This window comes from Rhinoderma darwinii, chromosome 11 (genome assembly GCF_050947455.1).
Source record: "Rhinoderma darwinii isolate aRhiDar2 chromosome 11, aRhiDar2.hap1, whole genome shotgun sequence".
In the NCBI taxonomy this organism is placed as follows: domain Eukaryota; kingdom Metazoa; phylum Chordata; class Amphibia; order Anura; family Rhinodermatidae; genus Rhinoderma; species Rhinoderma darwinii.
The window spans coordinates 97,389,792-97,407,709 of NC_134697.1; the positions used below are offsets into that span (position 1 = coordinate 97,389,792).

The 17,918-nt window shown below is 39.3% G+C and overlaps 1 protein-coding gene across 1 annotated transcript in view; it reads left to right on the forward strand.

Annotated features, from left to right (window-relative positions):
- LOC142664024 (proteoglycan 3-like) overlaps positions 1–9,870 on the forward strand; it is a 40,673-nt gene extending 30,803 nt beyond the window's left edge. The window contains exons 2-6 of the mRNA XM_075842907.1: positions 5,835–6,001; positions 6,916–7,166; positions 7,679–7,813; positions 8,952–9,057; positions 9,615–9,870. Coding sequence (XP_075699022.1) covers positions 5,947–6,001; positions 6,916–7,166; positions 7,679–7,813; positions 8,952–9,057; positions 9,615–9,673 — 606 coding nt within the window. The 5' untranslated portion in view covers positions 5,835–5,946 and the 3' untranslated portion in view covers positions 9,674–9,870. The remainder of the gene's footprint in view (positions 1–5,834; positions 6,002–6,915; positions 7,167–7,678; positions 7,814–8,951; positions 9,058–9,614) is intronic.
- Positions 9,871–17,918: the final 8,048 nt, after the last annotated feature.

Consider the following 17,918-nt stretch of genomic DNA (forward strand, 5'->3'; position numbering starts at 1 on the left):
GGTACTAACCACTGCATAGCCAGAACACCCCACAAGACCGGACGCTTTGGAGATGCCCTGACCCAGCCGCCTGGCCACCACAATAGATATTGTATACATCAGCAAGAGAAATAGTGAATATATAGCATACATATTGTACAGATAAGTACTGGACACTGCAGTCCAATAAATAGTACAGATCGGGCAATACATGGTTTGCTTTGTAACATGCACCTTCATGTTGGCGTCACTTCATAGCTTGACCATGGATATGATTTAGTTGAATGTGCTGTCTGCCCCTGTAAGGGCTGATGACGAAAAAAATTATAACCAGGGCCCGCACCTTGTGTCGGAATTAAGTTTCTTTGGCCCACTAGAGGAAATAATTCTAAAGTCCACCTCCATCTATGAAGAACATTCGCACCGACACTTCTAATTGTAACATAAAGTTTGTTGTTTTCATTGTACAAACTGGAGACTTTATCAATAACAGTTAGTGAATCAACCTATAAGCTATGGACTCGAGTGACATGTAATTTCCCCCAAAGTCAGCTCAAAGTAGGGTTGTTTTTTGCTAGACCTTGTAATTGTATCAGAGCCTGGGACCACCGGAAGATACTCTGGTACACTGGCTGCCAAGTACAACACTGTCCACACTAACAGTACCGTCAAGAGTGCCCCATTAATTACACGGCTCAAGTCTGAGATCTCCACTGATCAGGAGAACATGGGTCCCCTTATTCCTGTTCCACAAGGCTGACGCTTTTTCTATAACTTGATAGACTTGAATATGCAGTCACCTTCAGTCACGGTTGTAGGGGGTGTGATCACGACTGGACCCACATGGGAAGAGGGTCTAAACAGGGTTGGATTTAGGGGGTGCTGTTTGGGGCTCTTGCTCTCCCCAAACGGGTGCGGTCCCAGACTCCTCATCAGGTTCAGGAGCTACTGCACTGGGTGTTGATGGCGTCCAGCGTCTAGACGTATTGTGCAGCGGTTCATACAGCATCCTGAAACTGTCGTCATTAGGACACTATATGCAGTGGCACCCAGAGCTGAACAGGAGCCCGGGAGTAAGTGTAGCGTCCATGGCCGCGGGCCGTCGGGTTTACTCACCTCCCGATGCCCGCAGCCATGGATCTGTGAGCGCAGGTCCCCATCTCCTTCCTAGGAGACGCCAGCGCTCACTTCCGCTCCGTTCGGCTGTGTCCCGTAGGGTTCGCGTGCATGATCGTACCCGGCCTTAAAGGGCCAGCGCACGCAAATAGGAGGAAGTCATCATCATCAACTGCCACGATTTCCTGGTCTATAAGGAGGCCCCTGGCCTTCTAATCCTTGCCTGAGCGTTGTTAGTTTTCCCAGTCTGTCTTGCAAATGGTCCCTTAGTGTTTCCCGTTCCTGTTGTTACCCGTGCCTTGTTCCCCGTTCCTCTTTCCCGTGCTTTGCCTTAGTATCAAGTTTGCCACGTCCTGTGTCATCTGCCATGTCCAGAGGAATCTGCCACGTCCTGTGTCATCTGCCACGTTCAGAGAAATCTGCCACGTCCTGTGTCATCTGCCACGTCCGGAGGAATCCGCCACGTCCTGTGTCATCTGCCACGTCCGGAGGAATCCGCCACGTCTGGCGCAACTTGCGGCTCCTGTGTCATCCGCCACGTTTGGCGCTGTCTGCTGCAACCATCTCCATCTGCGCCAGAGCTTCGGTCACCGTCTGGACTATCCAGGTACCCTTGTGCGGGACATTGTATTTCTGGGATTTCCTGTGGTTTGGCCAGCTGCCTCCCCGCTACGGCGGTACAGCCTAGTGGGTCCACTAACCCGCTCCGTGACAGTACGCTCAGGCCATGGACCCCGCTGGTCAACCTGAGACTTTGACGACAAAAGCCATGCTGGCCGAGATGGAGGATCTCCAGTCACGACAATACCAGCTCCTCCTGTCGGTGAACGCCATAGTCCATCGGTTGCTCGCTCCAACCACAGTCGTCACCGCACCCGTCCCTGCGGTTCCTCCTGCTACACTTCCTGTCTGTACCGGTACCAACCCCCTGTGTTTCTTGCCACTACCTCCACGCTATGACGGAAATCCGAGGTCCTGCAGGGGATTTTTGAATCACTGTCCTAACCTCAAACTCCATAGATGACCTGGGCACTGTATTCCCACTGCTCCGCTCCCAGTGCCAAATTGCAGAATCTGGGCAACTAGAAACGAGACAACGAATCAGCAATTTTATTAGTAAAACCGGGTACGAGTATGGCAATAAAATAACTATTCACAGACAACACAACATCAGGTACCTCAGTAAACACAACTTCGGGGGGGGGGGGGGGCTGTCTGTTTATTGATTGCCTGCACAACTGTTAGATTGTCGCAATGGAAACAGACTCTCCGATTGCATAAACTATTGCAATACCTCCCACGCCACCACAATAAGAGAGAGCTCAGAAAAGTCCAGGTTTTTTAAAAAACCTTCTTCTTCCCACCCCCTTGGCTTCACCTCCGGCCACCGCTGACCATCAAAATAACCTCAAAATCCAAAGGGAACCTGTTGCATCGGTACAAAAATCCATTCACTTGAGACCACCCATTCTAACCAAACTGACCTCCCATTGTACTGTGCTAAAACCTTCTCCCATGTGGTCAAATTTGCATCAGCCAGATGACAACCATATAAGATGATGAGGGGAAAGCACTTCAGCCATAGTGGTGGCTAGACGCCTACAAAATGTTTGACCCATGGGAATGATGCAACACGCGAAGTTCAGCTTATCCATCAACGGTTGTACCTGACGAAGCCTGATCTTCCGCACTTGCCACGCTTGATTTACCAACTGCTGCAAAACCTGAAGTCTGGCATCCGGCAGGCGCCACTCCACCAAATCCACCACTGTCTATGGGAACTTTATACCGGTAGCAGGGCCCTCTGTGCCCTGAAGCTCTTAAAAACAAGGCGAACCGTTTCCAGCTGGTTAACACTCGCAACCCCCACACAAAAAGTTGTCTAAGTAGAGCAACACAGACATCAAACCAGACTCCGCTCTGACCACGCATTCCAAAAAAAGTGCTAAAAGTCACAAAAGAAAAAGATGTGGCGCAGCCCATGAGCAAACAACAATCAACATAAAAAAATCTGTTGCCATTAAAGGGGTTTTCCCATGACGAACGTTTATGTCATATCCACAGCATACATCATAAATATATAGATACAGATCCCACCTCTGGGACCCGCACCAATCTCTAGAACAGGGTCGCCTAAACCCCGTTCTAGCTTTTTGTACTCATGCTGCCTTCCGGCCACTTCCTGATTACATGGTCGGGGCTCTTCCCATAACTCCCATAGAACTAAATAGTAGTTACAGAAACAGAGTAGCTCAGCGAGTCCCGCTCTTTCCGTAACTCCCAACCATGTAATCAGTAATTGGCGGGAGGCAGCGTGAGCACAAAAACTAGAACGGGGCTTAGGGAGCCCCATTCTAGAGATAGGTGCCGGTCCCAGAGGTGGGACCCGCATCTATCTGACATTTATGACATATCCTGGGGATATGTCATAAATGTTCCTCATGGGAAAACATCTTTAATATTCTAACAACGGAAAATTGTCAGGAAACAAAAGAGGCATTTCTCTGAGATTCAGGTTGAGTCCAATACACGGTCCTGGTTTGATGGAGTAGTGGGCTTTCCCTCCAGCCAGACAGTCCATGCTTTGGGCTGCTTGATTAGCCTAATTAGGTGTCAGCTGGGAGAGCTCAGTAAATAAGCTCTTCCCATAGTGCTCCCAGTCTGGGGAAGTCAGGCTCCGCAAGGCCTGTGAGAGAAACTGGTTCTTGTTTTGGGGCATTGGGCAGTAGGCCCGGGGTCTCACAGTAAGGGACACTGTATGTGTGTAGTTAGAGGCTGCACGGTCTAGGGTCTACTTTTGCATTGTGTTGTAAACTGCTTTGCTGTGTTTGAGGATAATAAAGTCGGTTGTGGCCAGTTTAAAACCTAATCCACTGTGTTGACGTGAGAACTTTCTTAGTGTGCCAACCTTCATACCATGGAGAAGGTAACCCTAACTTGTCCCCGAGTTGTCACAATACGTTCCAGGAGTATGATGTGGATGAAGATGTACCAGGGCTGGGTATGCAGTAGAGGGACTCCGGTCCCGGAGCACAGCGTGGTAAATACGTTACAGTGCCCCCTTCTGCCTGGGAACTGGAATGTGTCTATAGCGATAAGTGTACATATGAGTGTGAGGACATAAATTGCTCACTCGCAAGCTTCTGGTCTTCTCACAGGATACCCCCTCTTCATTAAGATCTAGAGGTTCTGCAGTGCATCTCGGGGTGAACAATGAGTCCCAGATTGTACAATAGTCTCTTGCCTTTGCTTAATGTATGTAATGTATGTGAGACTTAGACTCACCACCTGCCTTGAGCAGGAGGAGGAGGACACTGAAAGGCAGTATGGGCAAGAGAGGGAAAGGGAGGCCGTGCGAGCATCAAGCTCCGCTCCGCATAGAAGAACATTCTGTCACTGACTGGCAACCCCTTTGTGAGCTGTGGAGGGTGGCCCAGGAACCCCTACAATGCATTAAAAAACTTAGGGGTTATCCAACTTGTAATAAACTTTTAAAAACAGCTGCAAATGACGTGGTCTCAGTGACCACTGAGGCCGCTTGTAAACTGACACCAGGAGGACCGCTGGAGCGCCAGTGCTGGATCATTGTGAAAAGGAATAGAGTATTGTTTTTCTTTTTGTTTTATTACATTCGTAGCTGTTTTCAAAAATGTTTTACATGCTGGATAACCTCTTTAATTATAGAGTTAAACAGCGGCAGGCCAGGGGACCTGCTAGAGCGTCCCACCGGGAACCTGCTGCTAAGGAAGATTGTCGGTTCAGGTCTGGTTATAGGTGAAATGTGCTGCCTGGTAGGTTATCTCTAAATATTGTACGAAGCAGACCATAACAGATGGGCTGCAGAATCAAGGGGCCAAAGAGGTCTGGGCAGCAAAATCTGCAGTCTTTGGGAGAAATCATGTTGGTGGTCTGAATGGAGAAAAAAAAAGGAAAGAGGGACTCCAATTAGAGGAAACGTCACCTGTGAGTCACTGGATGTAATTGTGTATTCTATATTGTGTGTGTGTGTGTGTATACATATCTATATATATATATATATATATATATATATATACATATATATATGTGTATACACACACATATATATATATACTATTGTTGTGGGGGTGCTCTAATTGGATTGCCACCTGCACAGCCTGTCTGTGAACCTGCTGATCTGGGCAGCCAATAAGGTTGCTTTGTCTGGATCGCTTGTTCAGGTGGGGTAGAAGCAGGTTCTTGGCAAAGTGAGTGACATTGGACCACAGGAGTAAAAGGGCTAGAAAGATTTTACATAAATGAATTAATGCATGAACTTATAAATTGCACATATATTTAATAAGGGGAGAGCATGTATGAATGAATCCCTAAATAGTACATAGAAGTGGTGACACAATGTGTTTGGGTATACTGGGGGGGGGGTCCAAAATTTGCCCTGGCCCCACAGGACTCTAGTTACGCCACTGGTCACCTCTCTATTCTTCACCTGAAGTAATTCCCCCGATACATGTGTGTCCCGGAGGTGGTGCACCCACCTATTTCAGATATTAATGGCATGTCCTGTGGATGGGGCTACCCCTTTTAAATACATTATATGGATCGATTTATGGTGTTATTTTAAATGAATTTAACACGTTTGTCTTATAGCAACCTAAATTAGGCAAATACTAACAAACATGAGTTCACGTTAAAGTTTGGACCGTTAAACTTAGGTAATCCTTTAGGCTGGTATTATCTGATTTTGCACCATTTCTTATCAGCTTCCCGGGCTAATGATCAGGTTCCTAAAATACAGCTATAAAAGAGAAGACCTTAAACATAAGAACACAGCTGAACAAGACCTTCAGAAGTGTGAGAAGACACCTAGAAGACATGTTGAGCCTTCTACTGCTGCTTTTGGTGGGCACCACCTTTGCCCAAGAATCTGGTGAGTTCATAATAGATAAATTATTCTTGATGTTGATGCTCATTCAGATCAGTTGTCTTGGCTAGTAGGATAATGGTCACTGCTGGGGTGGAAAATGTATTTGATTAAGTCAAGACAACTTAGATCTCTCAGATTGACTATTTTTTGGCCACTGTTTATACATAGATACTTCTCCACATATCCATGTTCAATAATGTTACACATATATTAGGATTATCTTCAAGATGTCATTTTTCCAAGCTAAATAAAGTCAAGACCTCCCATACCATTTATTTACTGTAGTTATTCACTCACCTTTGACTCCTCTCCAGCTTTATATACTTTTTAAGGTGTGGAGCCCAAAACTGCGCCTCATATTCAAACCAAGAGCTTACAGGGAATTTATAGAGGGGCAATATTATATTTGAATCACTTTTTTTTCTCTCCTCTTAAACTCCATAAAATCCAATTTGCTTTTGCAGCTGCTGATTGACATTGAGTGCCGCTGCTTAACAGACTTGTAACCAAAATAACCAGGTCCTACTCTTGTTCTGTTATGGCAAGTTGTATTCCAATACACAGCCATGCCATTACCACTACTTGTACATTACTTTACATTCATAGCCATTACATTTTATCTGCCACCTTCTTGCCAATGCTGCCAGCTCATCAAAGTCTTTTTTGTAATTTTTTACAATTAAGATGAGTTTTAAGTATCCATCAAAGTTTGTGTCATCAGCATAAACTAACACTTTTGTATTCTGTCTCCAGGGTCATTAGTCAAAAGATTATTTAATTTCAATTGTCTGGAATTGCTCTTTTATGATAAAGAAGTTCCTTAGTCCAACATCCAAAAATTAACTAGCTCCTTTAAGGAGTCGATAACCCTACAGTAGAAGTTGTGTTCTTCAATTATAATATTTTTTTGTTCACAGGAGATTATGCTGAGGAAAACTTTGATCAGTTAATTAAAGTGACCAATGATGAAGGTGATAACTTTGAGACATTTGATGAAGCCAACGATGAGAAAGAGGACGAGTGTGATGAAAATGGCTTGTCTCTGAGTCAGGAAAGTGACAATATTGAGCCGGATGTTACTGAGAAAGCAGAAGATGCTGTCTGTCCTGATAAAGGAACATGCAGCTACCATGTCTTTTTCGCCTCTAGGACCTTCCAAAGAGCCCGGGTATGTTTATATGTCTAATTACAAAGCCCTGAAAATTGTGTAAAATTGTGTAAGGATACAATATATTCACCTATGAAACCAACTTTTCATTGTGTTCATTTTCTCTAACCTGGCAATTTGTTAATTTGGCCATAATAGTCACAAGTGCTAAGATTAGGTGTAGCCAGGTGACTATAGCATGTGGGGCTATAACAGGAAAAGCAATGGGTGGGATCGAAGCTAACTTTGATCCCACCCGTTACAGCAGGAGCCTGGCTGTCTATAGACAGCCTGACACTTGCTCTAGCCGGCACGGGACACTTGTGTCAGGCTTATGTCACAGCGCTGCCTGTTCACGGCATAAGTACCCTTAATGACTTCACAAAAAGGCATATCGGTGGTCAATAAAGGGTTAAGGGTTTGTAACTAATATCTCTTATATACTATACACACATGCGCTATTACTATTATATAACTATACCGATATTGTGATTTAATATTTTTTTTTAAAATGCTGTGTTTTTCTTTTTTAGCGTATCTGCCGTTGTCGGAGAGGAAATTTGAGCTCCATTCATAGCTATGGAACAAATAATTTCTTAAGAAGATTCCTGAGGAAAACCTGTAGGAACATCAGCTATGTTTGGATTGGTGTTTGGAAGAGAAATACAGTATGTACAGCCACGTTTTCTATGTGTTCTTGTGTCCTCTTCCAATGAATGTTTTTTCATTTCTATGGGGCCCCATGGAAAGATATGATACGGGACACCCTACCAGGGCTTGATAATCACACTCCACCATTCTGAGACTTGGGCGCCCAACACTTGTTACCCTTTCCCATTACAATTGGAGAACAGAAGGTCTGTGTATATTTTCACAGCCCATATAAAAGAGGAATAGGGCAGACGGTGTCGGACTTCATTCTCATGGGACCCATACCATCTCTACCGGATATATGCCCCTGTATGATAGATATATGAACTATCTTTAGGGCAGAGTTCCCTGCTTTCAATCTGTATAAAATTCTAGATACATGCAATCGCCAGCCAATATTTTATCACTTAACTCTATAGAATTGTGAAGGTATCTAATTATTCCGAGCGCTGTAACACAAAAACTGAGCCCCAGCCCCCTATAAAGATGTGTAGTTCGCTTTCTGGGAACACAAAATCTCTGCCAACCGGCATAAATTCCAAAAAATCTCTGCCAACCGGCATAAGTTCCAAAAAATCTCTGCCAACCGGCATAAATTCCCAAAAATCTCTCAGGACCCTCATGCTCTGTTACGACTAGGCAACAATGACGTCATGTCCATAGTGATGTGATGTCACGTGGCTGCACCATCCAATGCATTTAGGCCCCACCGACATTTACCACAGTGGTGTGTCGCCCGTGGGATGTAGAGCTCCGGAGCAGCCATTAAACAATGAAGTATTGTGATCTGACATCAATATGGAGGCATCATCGCTTCGGCCTGGTCACCAGTGTACGGAGGAATTTTGACAGTAAGTATATTGTAGCCCTATTTACCAGGCTGGTAGTATTTTTGGAAACTGAAAAACCCTATAAGAAGTCCATGGCCCTTACTGCCCCCGACAATTCAGCCTCCCTTTGACACTGATATATGGAGGTAATGAAAAGACTTTTTAAGAAATTAAAGTCACTAAGTTTTAATTTTTTCGAAATAGTATTGAATGACTGAAGGAGAAGCCAACACTGTGTGCCACATGACAAAATCAACATTTTATCTTTTTATTTTTTTTATTCTTTTAACTCTGTACTTTTGTTTTAAACATAATTTATTTTTAGTGTTTTCCATACCGGAATATTGATCGAAGCCGACTGGATTATGCCAACTGGGCATCGGGACAACGCAAATCCTATGGACGATGGTGTGTTGCCATGAATATACACAGTAAGTACAGATGAAATGGTGACAATTTGCTTTTTCGCACAGTAATGAGCCTTCAACGGATGAGAAAATCTGCAGTTTCTCATTTTTCGATACGGATTTGAAAACCCCGTCCACATTTATTGTACTGTAAATTGCTGTGGATTTGCGGTGTGAAGTCTGCACGACAAATACTCAGCGATCACGCCACGTGGGATCATGGCCTTACTGTGAGAGCTACTTGCAGTGTTTTATATCAGCATCACTATGGAACTTCTCTACCTTTATATTTATATGACTTTTTATTTTTTTGGGGAAACGCAGATTTCATTCTGTAAATAAGGGGACTCTGACATTTATCATCTTATAGGGTCTATATAGTCCAATGGAAATTTCTTCCAGCAGTCAATGCAAGCATAGAAACTACCATTGCTATCGTTTTGTGTACACAGCTCTGATGCAGACTTATGTATTCACATAGTTAGAGACTAGAAACAAACCCTAAGCACAGTGAAATCCTGCAGTCATGTTTTACTTTCTCTGGTCCTCTTCTAATCTTAACCCTTTTATCTTCCTCTCAGCCGGCAAGTGGTTCTCTTTGAGATGCCGCACTCGATTGCCATTCCTCTGCACTTTCTGAGCATCAACCCAGCTCTTCACCCATTACGCACAAGCTTTGAATGAATGTAACCCTGAAGATATATAAAGAAATTGTTTACCACGCGCAGGTGTTGGATTAGTAGCGGAGTCTTGTCATTTCAAAGTCTCTGGCCTCCCCCAATTGTTTCATAAGCATGCGCTGTTCATGTTCCAACTACCTACTCTTCTGCTATGTAGCCAATAATAAAAATATAATATCTTTTCATGCAATTGAATGGACTATGATTTATTTTCATATTGACAGCTATCTGTGGTAAACCCCTGCTTATAACTGGTAACAAATAAGCAAAGCAGCAGCGCTCAATGTCAAGCAGCCGCTGCTAAAGCAAATAGGATTTTAGGGTGTATAAAAAGAGAGATAAAAACAGGTGATTTAAATGTAATATCACCTCCTCTATAATGTAATATCACCCCCTCTATAATGTAATATCACCTCCTCTATAATGTAATATCACCTCCTCTATAATGTAATATCACCTCCTCTATAATGTAATATCACCTCCTCTATAATGTAATATCACCCCCTCTATAATGTAATATCACCCCCTCTATAATGTAATATCACCTCCTCTATAATGTAATATCACCTCCTCTATAATGTAATATCACCCCCTCTATAATGTAATATCACCTCCTCTATAATGTAATATTACCTCCTCTATAATGTAATATCACCTCCTCTATAATGTAATATCACCCCCTCTATAATGTAATATCACCCCCTCTATAATGTAATATCACCTCCTCTATAATGTAATATCACCTCCTCTATACATGTAATATCACCTCCTCTATAATGTAATATCACCTCCTCTATAATGTAATGTCACCTCCTCTATAATGTAATATCACCCCCTCTATAATGTAATATCTCCTCTATAATGTAATATCACCTCCTCTATAATGTAATATCACCTCCTCTATAATGTAATATCACCCCCTCTATAATGTAATATCACCTCCTCTATAATGTAATATCACCCCCTCTATAATGTAATATCACCTCCTCTATAATGTAATATCACCTCCTCTATAATGTAATATCACCTCCTCTATAATATAATATCACCTCCTCTATAATGTAATATCACCTCCTCTATAATGTAATATCACCCCCTCTATAATGTAATATCACCTCCTCTATAATGTAATATCACCTCCTCTATAATGTAATATCACCCCCTCTATAATGTAATGTCACCTCCTCTGTAATGTAATATCACCTCCTCTATAATGTAATATCACCTCCTCTATAATGTAATATCACCTCCTCTATAATGTAATATCACCCCCTCTATAATGTAATATCACCTCCTCTATAATGTAATATCACCTCCTCTATAATGTAATATCACCTCCTCTATAATGTAATATCACCTCCTCTATAATGTAATATCACCCCCTCTATAATGTAATATCACCTCCTCTATAATGTAATATCACCTCCTCTATAATGTAATATCACCCCCTCTATAATGTAATATCACCTCCTCTATAATGTAATATCACCTCCTCTATAATGTAATATATCCTCCTCTATAATGTAATATCACCTCCTCTATAATGTAATATCACCTCCTCTATAATGTAATGTCACCTCCTCTATAATGTAATATCACCTCCTCTATAATGTAATATCACCTCCTCTATAATGTAATATCACCTCCTCTATAATGTAATATCACCTCCTCTATAATGTAATATCACCTCCTCTATAATGTAATATCACCTCCTCTATAATGTAATATCTCCTCCTCTATAATGTAATATCACCTCCTCTATAATGTAATATCACCTCCTCTATAATGTAATATCACCTCCTCTATAATGTAATATCACCTCCTCTATAATGTAATATCACCCCCTCTATAATGTAATATCACCTCCTCTATAATGTAATATCACCTCCTCTATAATGTAATATCACCTCCTCTATAATGTAATATCACCTCCTCTATAATGTAATATCACCTCCTCTATAATGTAATATCACCTCCTCTATAATTTAATATCACCTCCTCTATAATGTAATATCACCCCCTCTATAATGTAATATCATCCCCTCTATAATGTAATATCACCTCCTCTATAATGTAATATCACCTCCTCTATAATGTAATATCACCTCCTCTATAATGTAATATCACCCCCTCTATAATGTAATATCACCTCCTCTATAATGTAATATCACCCCCTCTATAATGTAATATCACCTCCTCTATAATATAATATCACCTCCTCTATAATGTAATATCACCTCCTCTATAATGTAATATCACCCCCTCTATAATGTAATATCACCTCCTCTATACATGTAATATCACCTCCTCTATAATGTAATATCATCTCCTCTATAATGTAATATCACCTCCTCTATACATGTAATATCACCTCCTCTATAATGTAATATCACCCCCTCTATAATGTAATATCACCTCCTCTATAATGTAATATCACCTCCTCTATAATGTAATATCACCCCCTCTATAATGTAATATCACCTCCTCTATAATGTAATATCACCCCCCCTATAATGTAATATCACCTCCTCTATAATGTAATATCACCTCCTCTATAATGTAATATCACCTCCTCTATAATGTAATATCACCTCCTCTATAATGTAATATCACCTCCTCTATAATGTAATATCACCTCCTCTATAATGTAATATCACCCCCTCTATAATGTAATATCACCTCCTCTATAATGTAATATCTCCTCCTCTATAATGTAATATCACCTCCTCTATAATGTAATATCTCCTCCTCTATAATGTAATATCACCTCCTCTATAATGTAATGTCTCCTCCTCTATAATGTAATGTCTCCTCCTCTATAATGTAATATCACCTCCTCTATAATGTAATATCACCCCCTCTATAATGTAATATCACCTCCTCTATAATGTAATATCACCTCCTCTATAATGTAATATCACCCCCTCTATAATGTAATATCACCTCCTCTGTAATGTAACATCACCTCCTCTATAATATAATATCCCTTCCTCTATAATGTAACATCACCTCCTCTATAATGTAATATCACCTCCTCTATAATGTAATATCACCTCCTCTATAATGTAATATCACCCCCTCTATAATGTAATATCACCCCCTCTATAATGTAATATCACCTCCTCTATAATGTAATATCTCCTCTATAAATGTAATATCACCTCCTCTATAATGTAATATCACCTCCTCTATAATGTAATATCACCTCCTCTATAATGTAATATCACCTCCTCTATAATGTAATATCGCCTCCTCTAAAATGTAATATCGCCTCCTCTATAATGTAATATCGCCTCCTCTATAATGTAATATCGCCTCCTCTATAATGTAATATCACCCCCTCTATAATGTAATATCACCCCCTCTATAATGTAATATCACCTCCTCTATAATGTAATATTACCTCCTCTATAATGTAATATCATCTCCTCTATAATGTAATATCACCCCCTCTATAATGTAATATCACCTCCTCTATAATGTAATATCACCTCCTCTATAATGTAATATCACCTCCTCTATAATGTAATATCACCCCCTCTATAATGTAATATCACCTCCTCTATAATGTAATATCACCCCCCCTATAATGTAATATCACCTCCTCTATAATGTAATATCACCTCCTCTATAATGTAATATCACCTCCTCTATAATGTAATATCACCTCCTCTATAATGTAATATCACCTCCTCTATAATGTAATATCACCTCCTCTATAATGTAATATCACCCCCTCTATAATGTAATATCACCTCCTCTATAATGTAATATCTCCTCCTCTATAATGTAATATCACCTCCTCTATAATGTAATATCTCCTCCTCTATAATGTAATATCACCTCCTCTATAATGTAATGTCTCCTCCTCTATAATGTAATGTCTCCTCCTCTATAATGTAATATCACCTCCTCTATAATGTAATATCACCCCCTCTATAATGTAATATCACCTCCTCTATAATGTAATATCACCTCCTCTATAATGTAATATCACCCCCTCTATAATGTAATATCACCTCCTCTGTAATGTAACATCACCTCCTCTATAATATAATATCCCTTCCTCTATAATGTAACATCACCTCCTCTATAATGTAATATCACCTCCTCTATAATGTAATATCACCTCCTCTATAATGTAATATCACCCCCTCTATAATGTAATATCACCCCCTCTATAATGTAATATCACCTCCTCTATAATGTAATATCTCCTCTATAAATGTAATATCACCTCATCTATAATGTAATATCACCTCCTCTATAATGTAATATCACCTCCTCTATAATGTAATATCACCTCCTCTATAATGTAATATCGCCTCCTCTAAAATGTAATATCGCCTCCTCTATAATGTAATATCGCCTCCTCTATAATGTAATATCGCCTCCTCTATAATGTAATATCGCCCCCTCTATAATGTAATATCACCCCCTCTATAATGTAATATCACCTCCTCTATAATGTAATATTACCTCCTCTATAATGTAATATCATCTCCTCTATAATGTAATATCACCTCCTCTACAATGTAATATCCCCTCCTCTATAATGTAATATCACCCCCTCTATAATGTAATATCACCTCCTCTATAATGTAATATCACCTCCTCTATAATGTAATATCACCTCCTCTATAATGTAATATCACCTCCTCTATAATGTAATATCACCTCCTCTATAATGTAATATCACCTCCTCTATAATGTAATATCACCCCCTCTATAATGTAATATCACCTCCTCTATAATGTAATATCACCTCCTCTATAATGTAATATCACCTCCTCTATAATGTAATATCACCTCCTCTATAATGTAATATCACCCCCTCTATAATGTAATATCACCTCCTCTATAATGTAATATCACCTCCTCTATAATGTAATATCACCTCCCCTATAATGTAATATCACCCCCTCTATAATGTAATATTACCCCTCTGTAATGTAATATCACCCCCTCTGTAATGTAATATCACCCCCTCTATAATGTAATATCACCTCCTCTATAATGTAATATCACCCCCTCTATAATGTAATATCACATCCTCTATAATGTAATATCACCTCCTCTATAATGTAATATCACCCCCTCTATAATGTAATATCACCTCCACTATAATGTAATATCACCTCCTCTATAATGTAATATCATCTCCTCTATAATGTAATATCACCTCCTCTATAATGTAATATCACCTCCTCTATAATGTAATATCACCTCCTCTATAATGTAATATCACCTCCTCTATAATGTAATATCACCCCCTCTATAATGTAATATCACCTCCTCTATAATGTAATATCACCTCCTCTATAATGTAATATCACCTCCTCTATAATGTAACATCACCTCCTCTATAATGTAATATCCCCTCCTCTATAATGTAATATCCCCTCCTCTATAATGTAATATCGCCTCCTCTATAATGTAATATCGCCTCCTCTATAATGTAATATCGCCTCCTCTATAATGTAATATCACCTCCTCTATAATGTAATATCACCTCCTCTATAATGTAATATCACCCCCTCTATAATGTAATATCACCCCCTCTATAATGTAATATCACCTCCTCTATAATGTAATATCACCTCCTCTATAATGTAATATCACCTCCTCTATAATGTAATATCACCCCCTCTATAATGTAATATCACCTCCTCTATAATGTAATATCACCTCCTCTATAATGTAATATCACCTCCTCTATAATGTAATATCGCCTCCTCTATAATGTAATATCGCCCCCTCTATAATGTAATGTCACCTCCTCTATAATGTAATATCACCTCCTCTATAATGTAATATTACCTCCTCTATAATGTAATATCACCCCCTCTATAATGTAATATCACCTCCTCTATAATGTAATATCACCTCCTCTATAATGTAATATCACCCCTCTATAATGTAATATCTCCTCCTCTATAATGTAATATCACCCCCTCTATAATGTAATATCACCTCCTCTATAATGTAATATCACCTCCTCTATAATGTAATATCACCTCCTCTATAATGTAATATCACCCCCTCTATAATGTAACATCACCTCCTCTATAATGTAATATCACCTCCTCTATAATGTAATATCACCTCCTCTATAATGTAATATCACCTCCTCTATAATATCACCTCCTCTATAATGTAATATCACCTCCTCTATAATGTAATATCACCTCCTCTATAATGTAATATCACCTCCTCTATAATGTAATATCACCTCCTCTATAATGTAATATCACCCTCTATAATGTAATATCATCTCCTCTATAATGTAATATCACCTCCTCTATAATGTAACATCACCTCCTCTATAATGTAATATCACCTCCTCTATAATATCACCTCCTCTATAATGTAATATCACCTCCTCTATAATGTAATATCACCTCCTCTATAATGTAATATCGCCTCCTCTATAATGTAATATCACCCCCTCTATAATGTAATATCACCTCCTCTATAATTTAATATCACCTCCTCTATAATGTAATATCACCTCCTCTATAATGTAATATCACCCCCTCTATAATGTAATATCACCTCCTCTATAATGTAATATCACCTCCTCTATAATGTAATATCACCTCCTCTATAATGTAATATCACCCCCTCTATAATGTAATATCACCTCCTCTATAATGTAATATCACCCCCTCTAATGTAATAATGTAATATCACCCCCTCTATAATGTAATATCACCTCCTCTATAATGTAATATCACCCCCTCTATAATGTAATATCACCTCCTCTATAATGTAATATCACCCCCTCTATAATGTAATATCACCTCCTCTATAATGTAATATCACCCCCCCCCTATAACGTAATATCAACTCCTCTATAATGTAATATCACCTCCTCTATAATGTAATATCACCTCCTCTATAATGTAATATCACCTCCTCTATAATGTAATATCACCTCCTCTATAATGTAATATCGCCTCCTCTATAATGTAATATCGCCCCCTCTATAATGTAATGTCACCTCCTCTATAATGTAATATCACCTCCTCTATAATGTAATATTACCTCCTCTATAATGTAATATCACCCCCTCTATAATGTAATATCACCTCCTCTATAATGTAATATCACCTCCTCTATAATGTAATATCACCCCTCTATAATGTAATATCTCCTCCTCTATAATGTAATATCACCCCCTCTATAATGTAATATCACCTCCTCTATAATGTAATATCACCTCCTCTATAATGTAATATCACCTCCTCTATAATGTAATATCACCCCCTCTATAATGTAACATCACCTCCTCTATAATGTAATATCACCTCCTCTATAATGTAATATCACCTCCTCTATAATGTAATATCACCTCCTCTATAATATCACCTCCTCTATAATGTAATATCACCTCCTCTATAATGTAATATCACCTCCTCTATAATGTAATATCACCTCCTCTATAATGTAATATCACCTCCTCTATAATGTAATATCACCCTCTATAATGTAATATCATCTCCTCTATAATGTAATATCACCTCCTCTATAATGTAACATCACCTCCTCTATAATGTAATATCACCTCCTCTATAATATCACCTCCTCTATAATGTAATATCACCTCCTCTATAATGTAATATCACCTCCTCTATAATGTAATATCGCCTCCTCTATAATGTAATATCACCCCCTCTATAATGTAATATCACCTCCTCTATAATTTAATATCACCTCCTCTATAATGTAATATCACCTCCTCTATAATGTAATATCACCCCCTCTATAATGTAATATCACCTCCTCTATAATGTAATATCACCTCCTCTATAATGTAATATCACCTCCTCTATAATGTAATATCACCCCCTCTATAATGTAATATCACCTCCTCTATAATGTAATATCACCCCCTCTAATGTAATAATGTAATATCACCCCCTCTATAATGTAATATCACCTCCTCTATAATGTAATATCACCCCCTCTATAATGTAATATCACCTCCTCTATAATGTAATATCACCCCCTCTATAATGTAATATCACCTCCTCTATAATGTAATATCACCCCCCCCCTATAACGTAATATCAACTCCTCTATAATGTAATATCACCTCCTCTATAATGTAATATCACCTCCTCTATAATGTAATATCACCTCCTCTATAATGTAATATCACCTCCTCTATAATGTAATATCACCCCCTCTATAATGTAATAT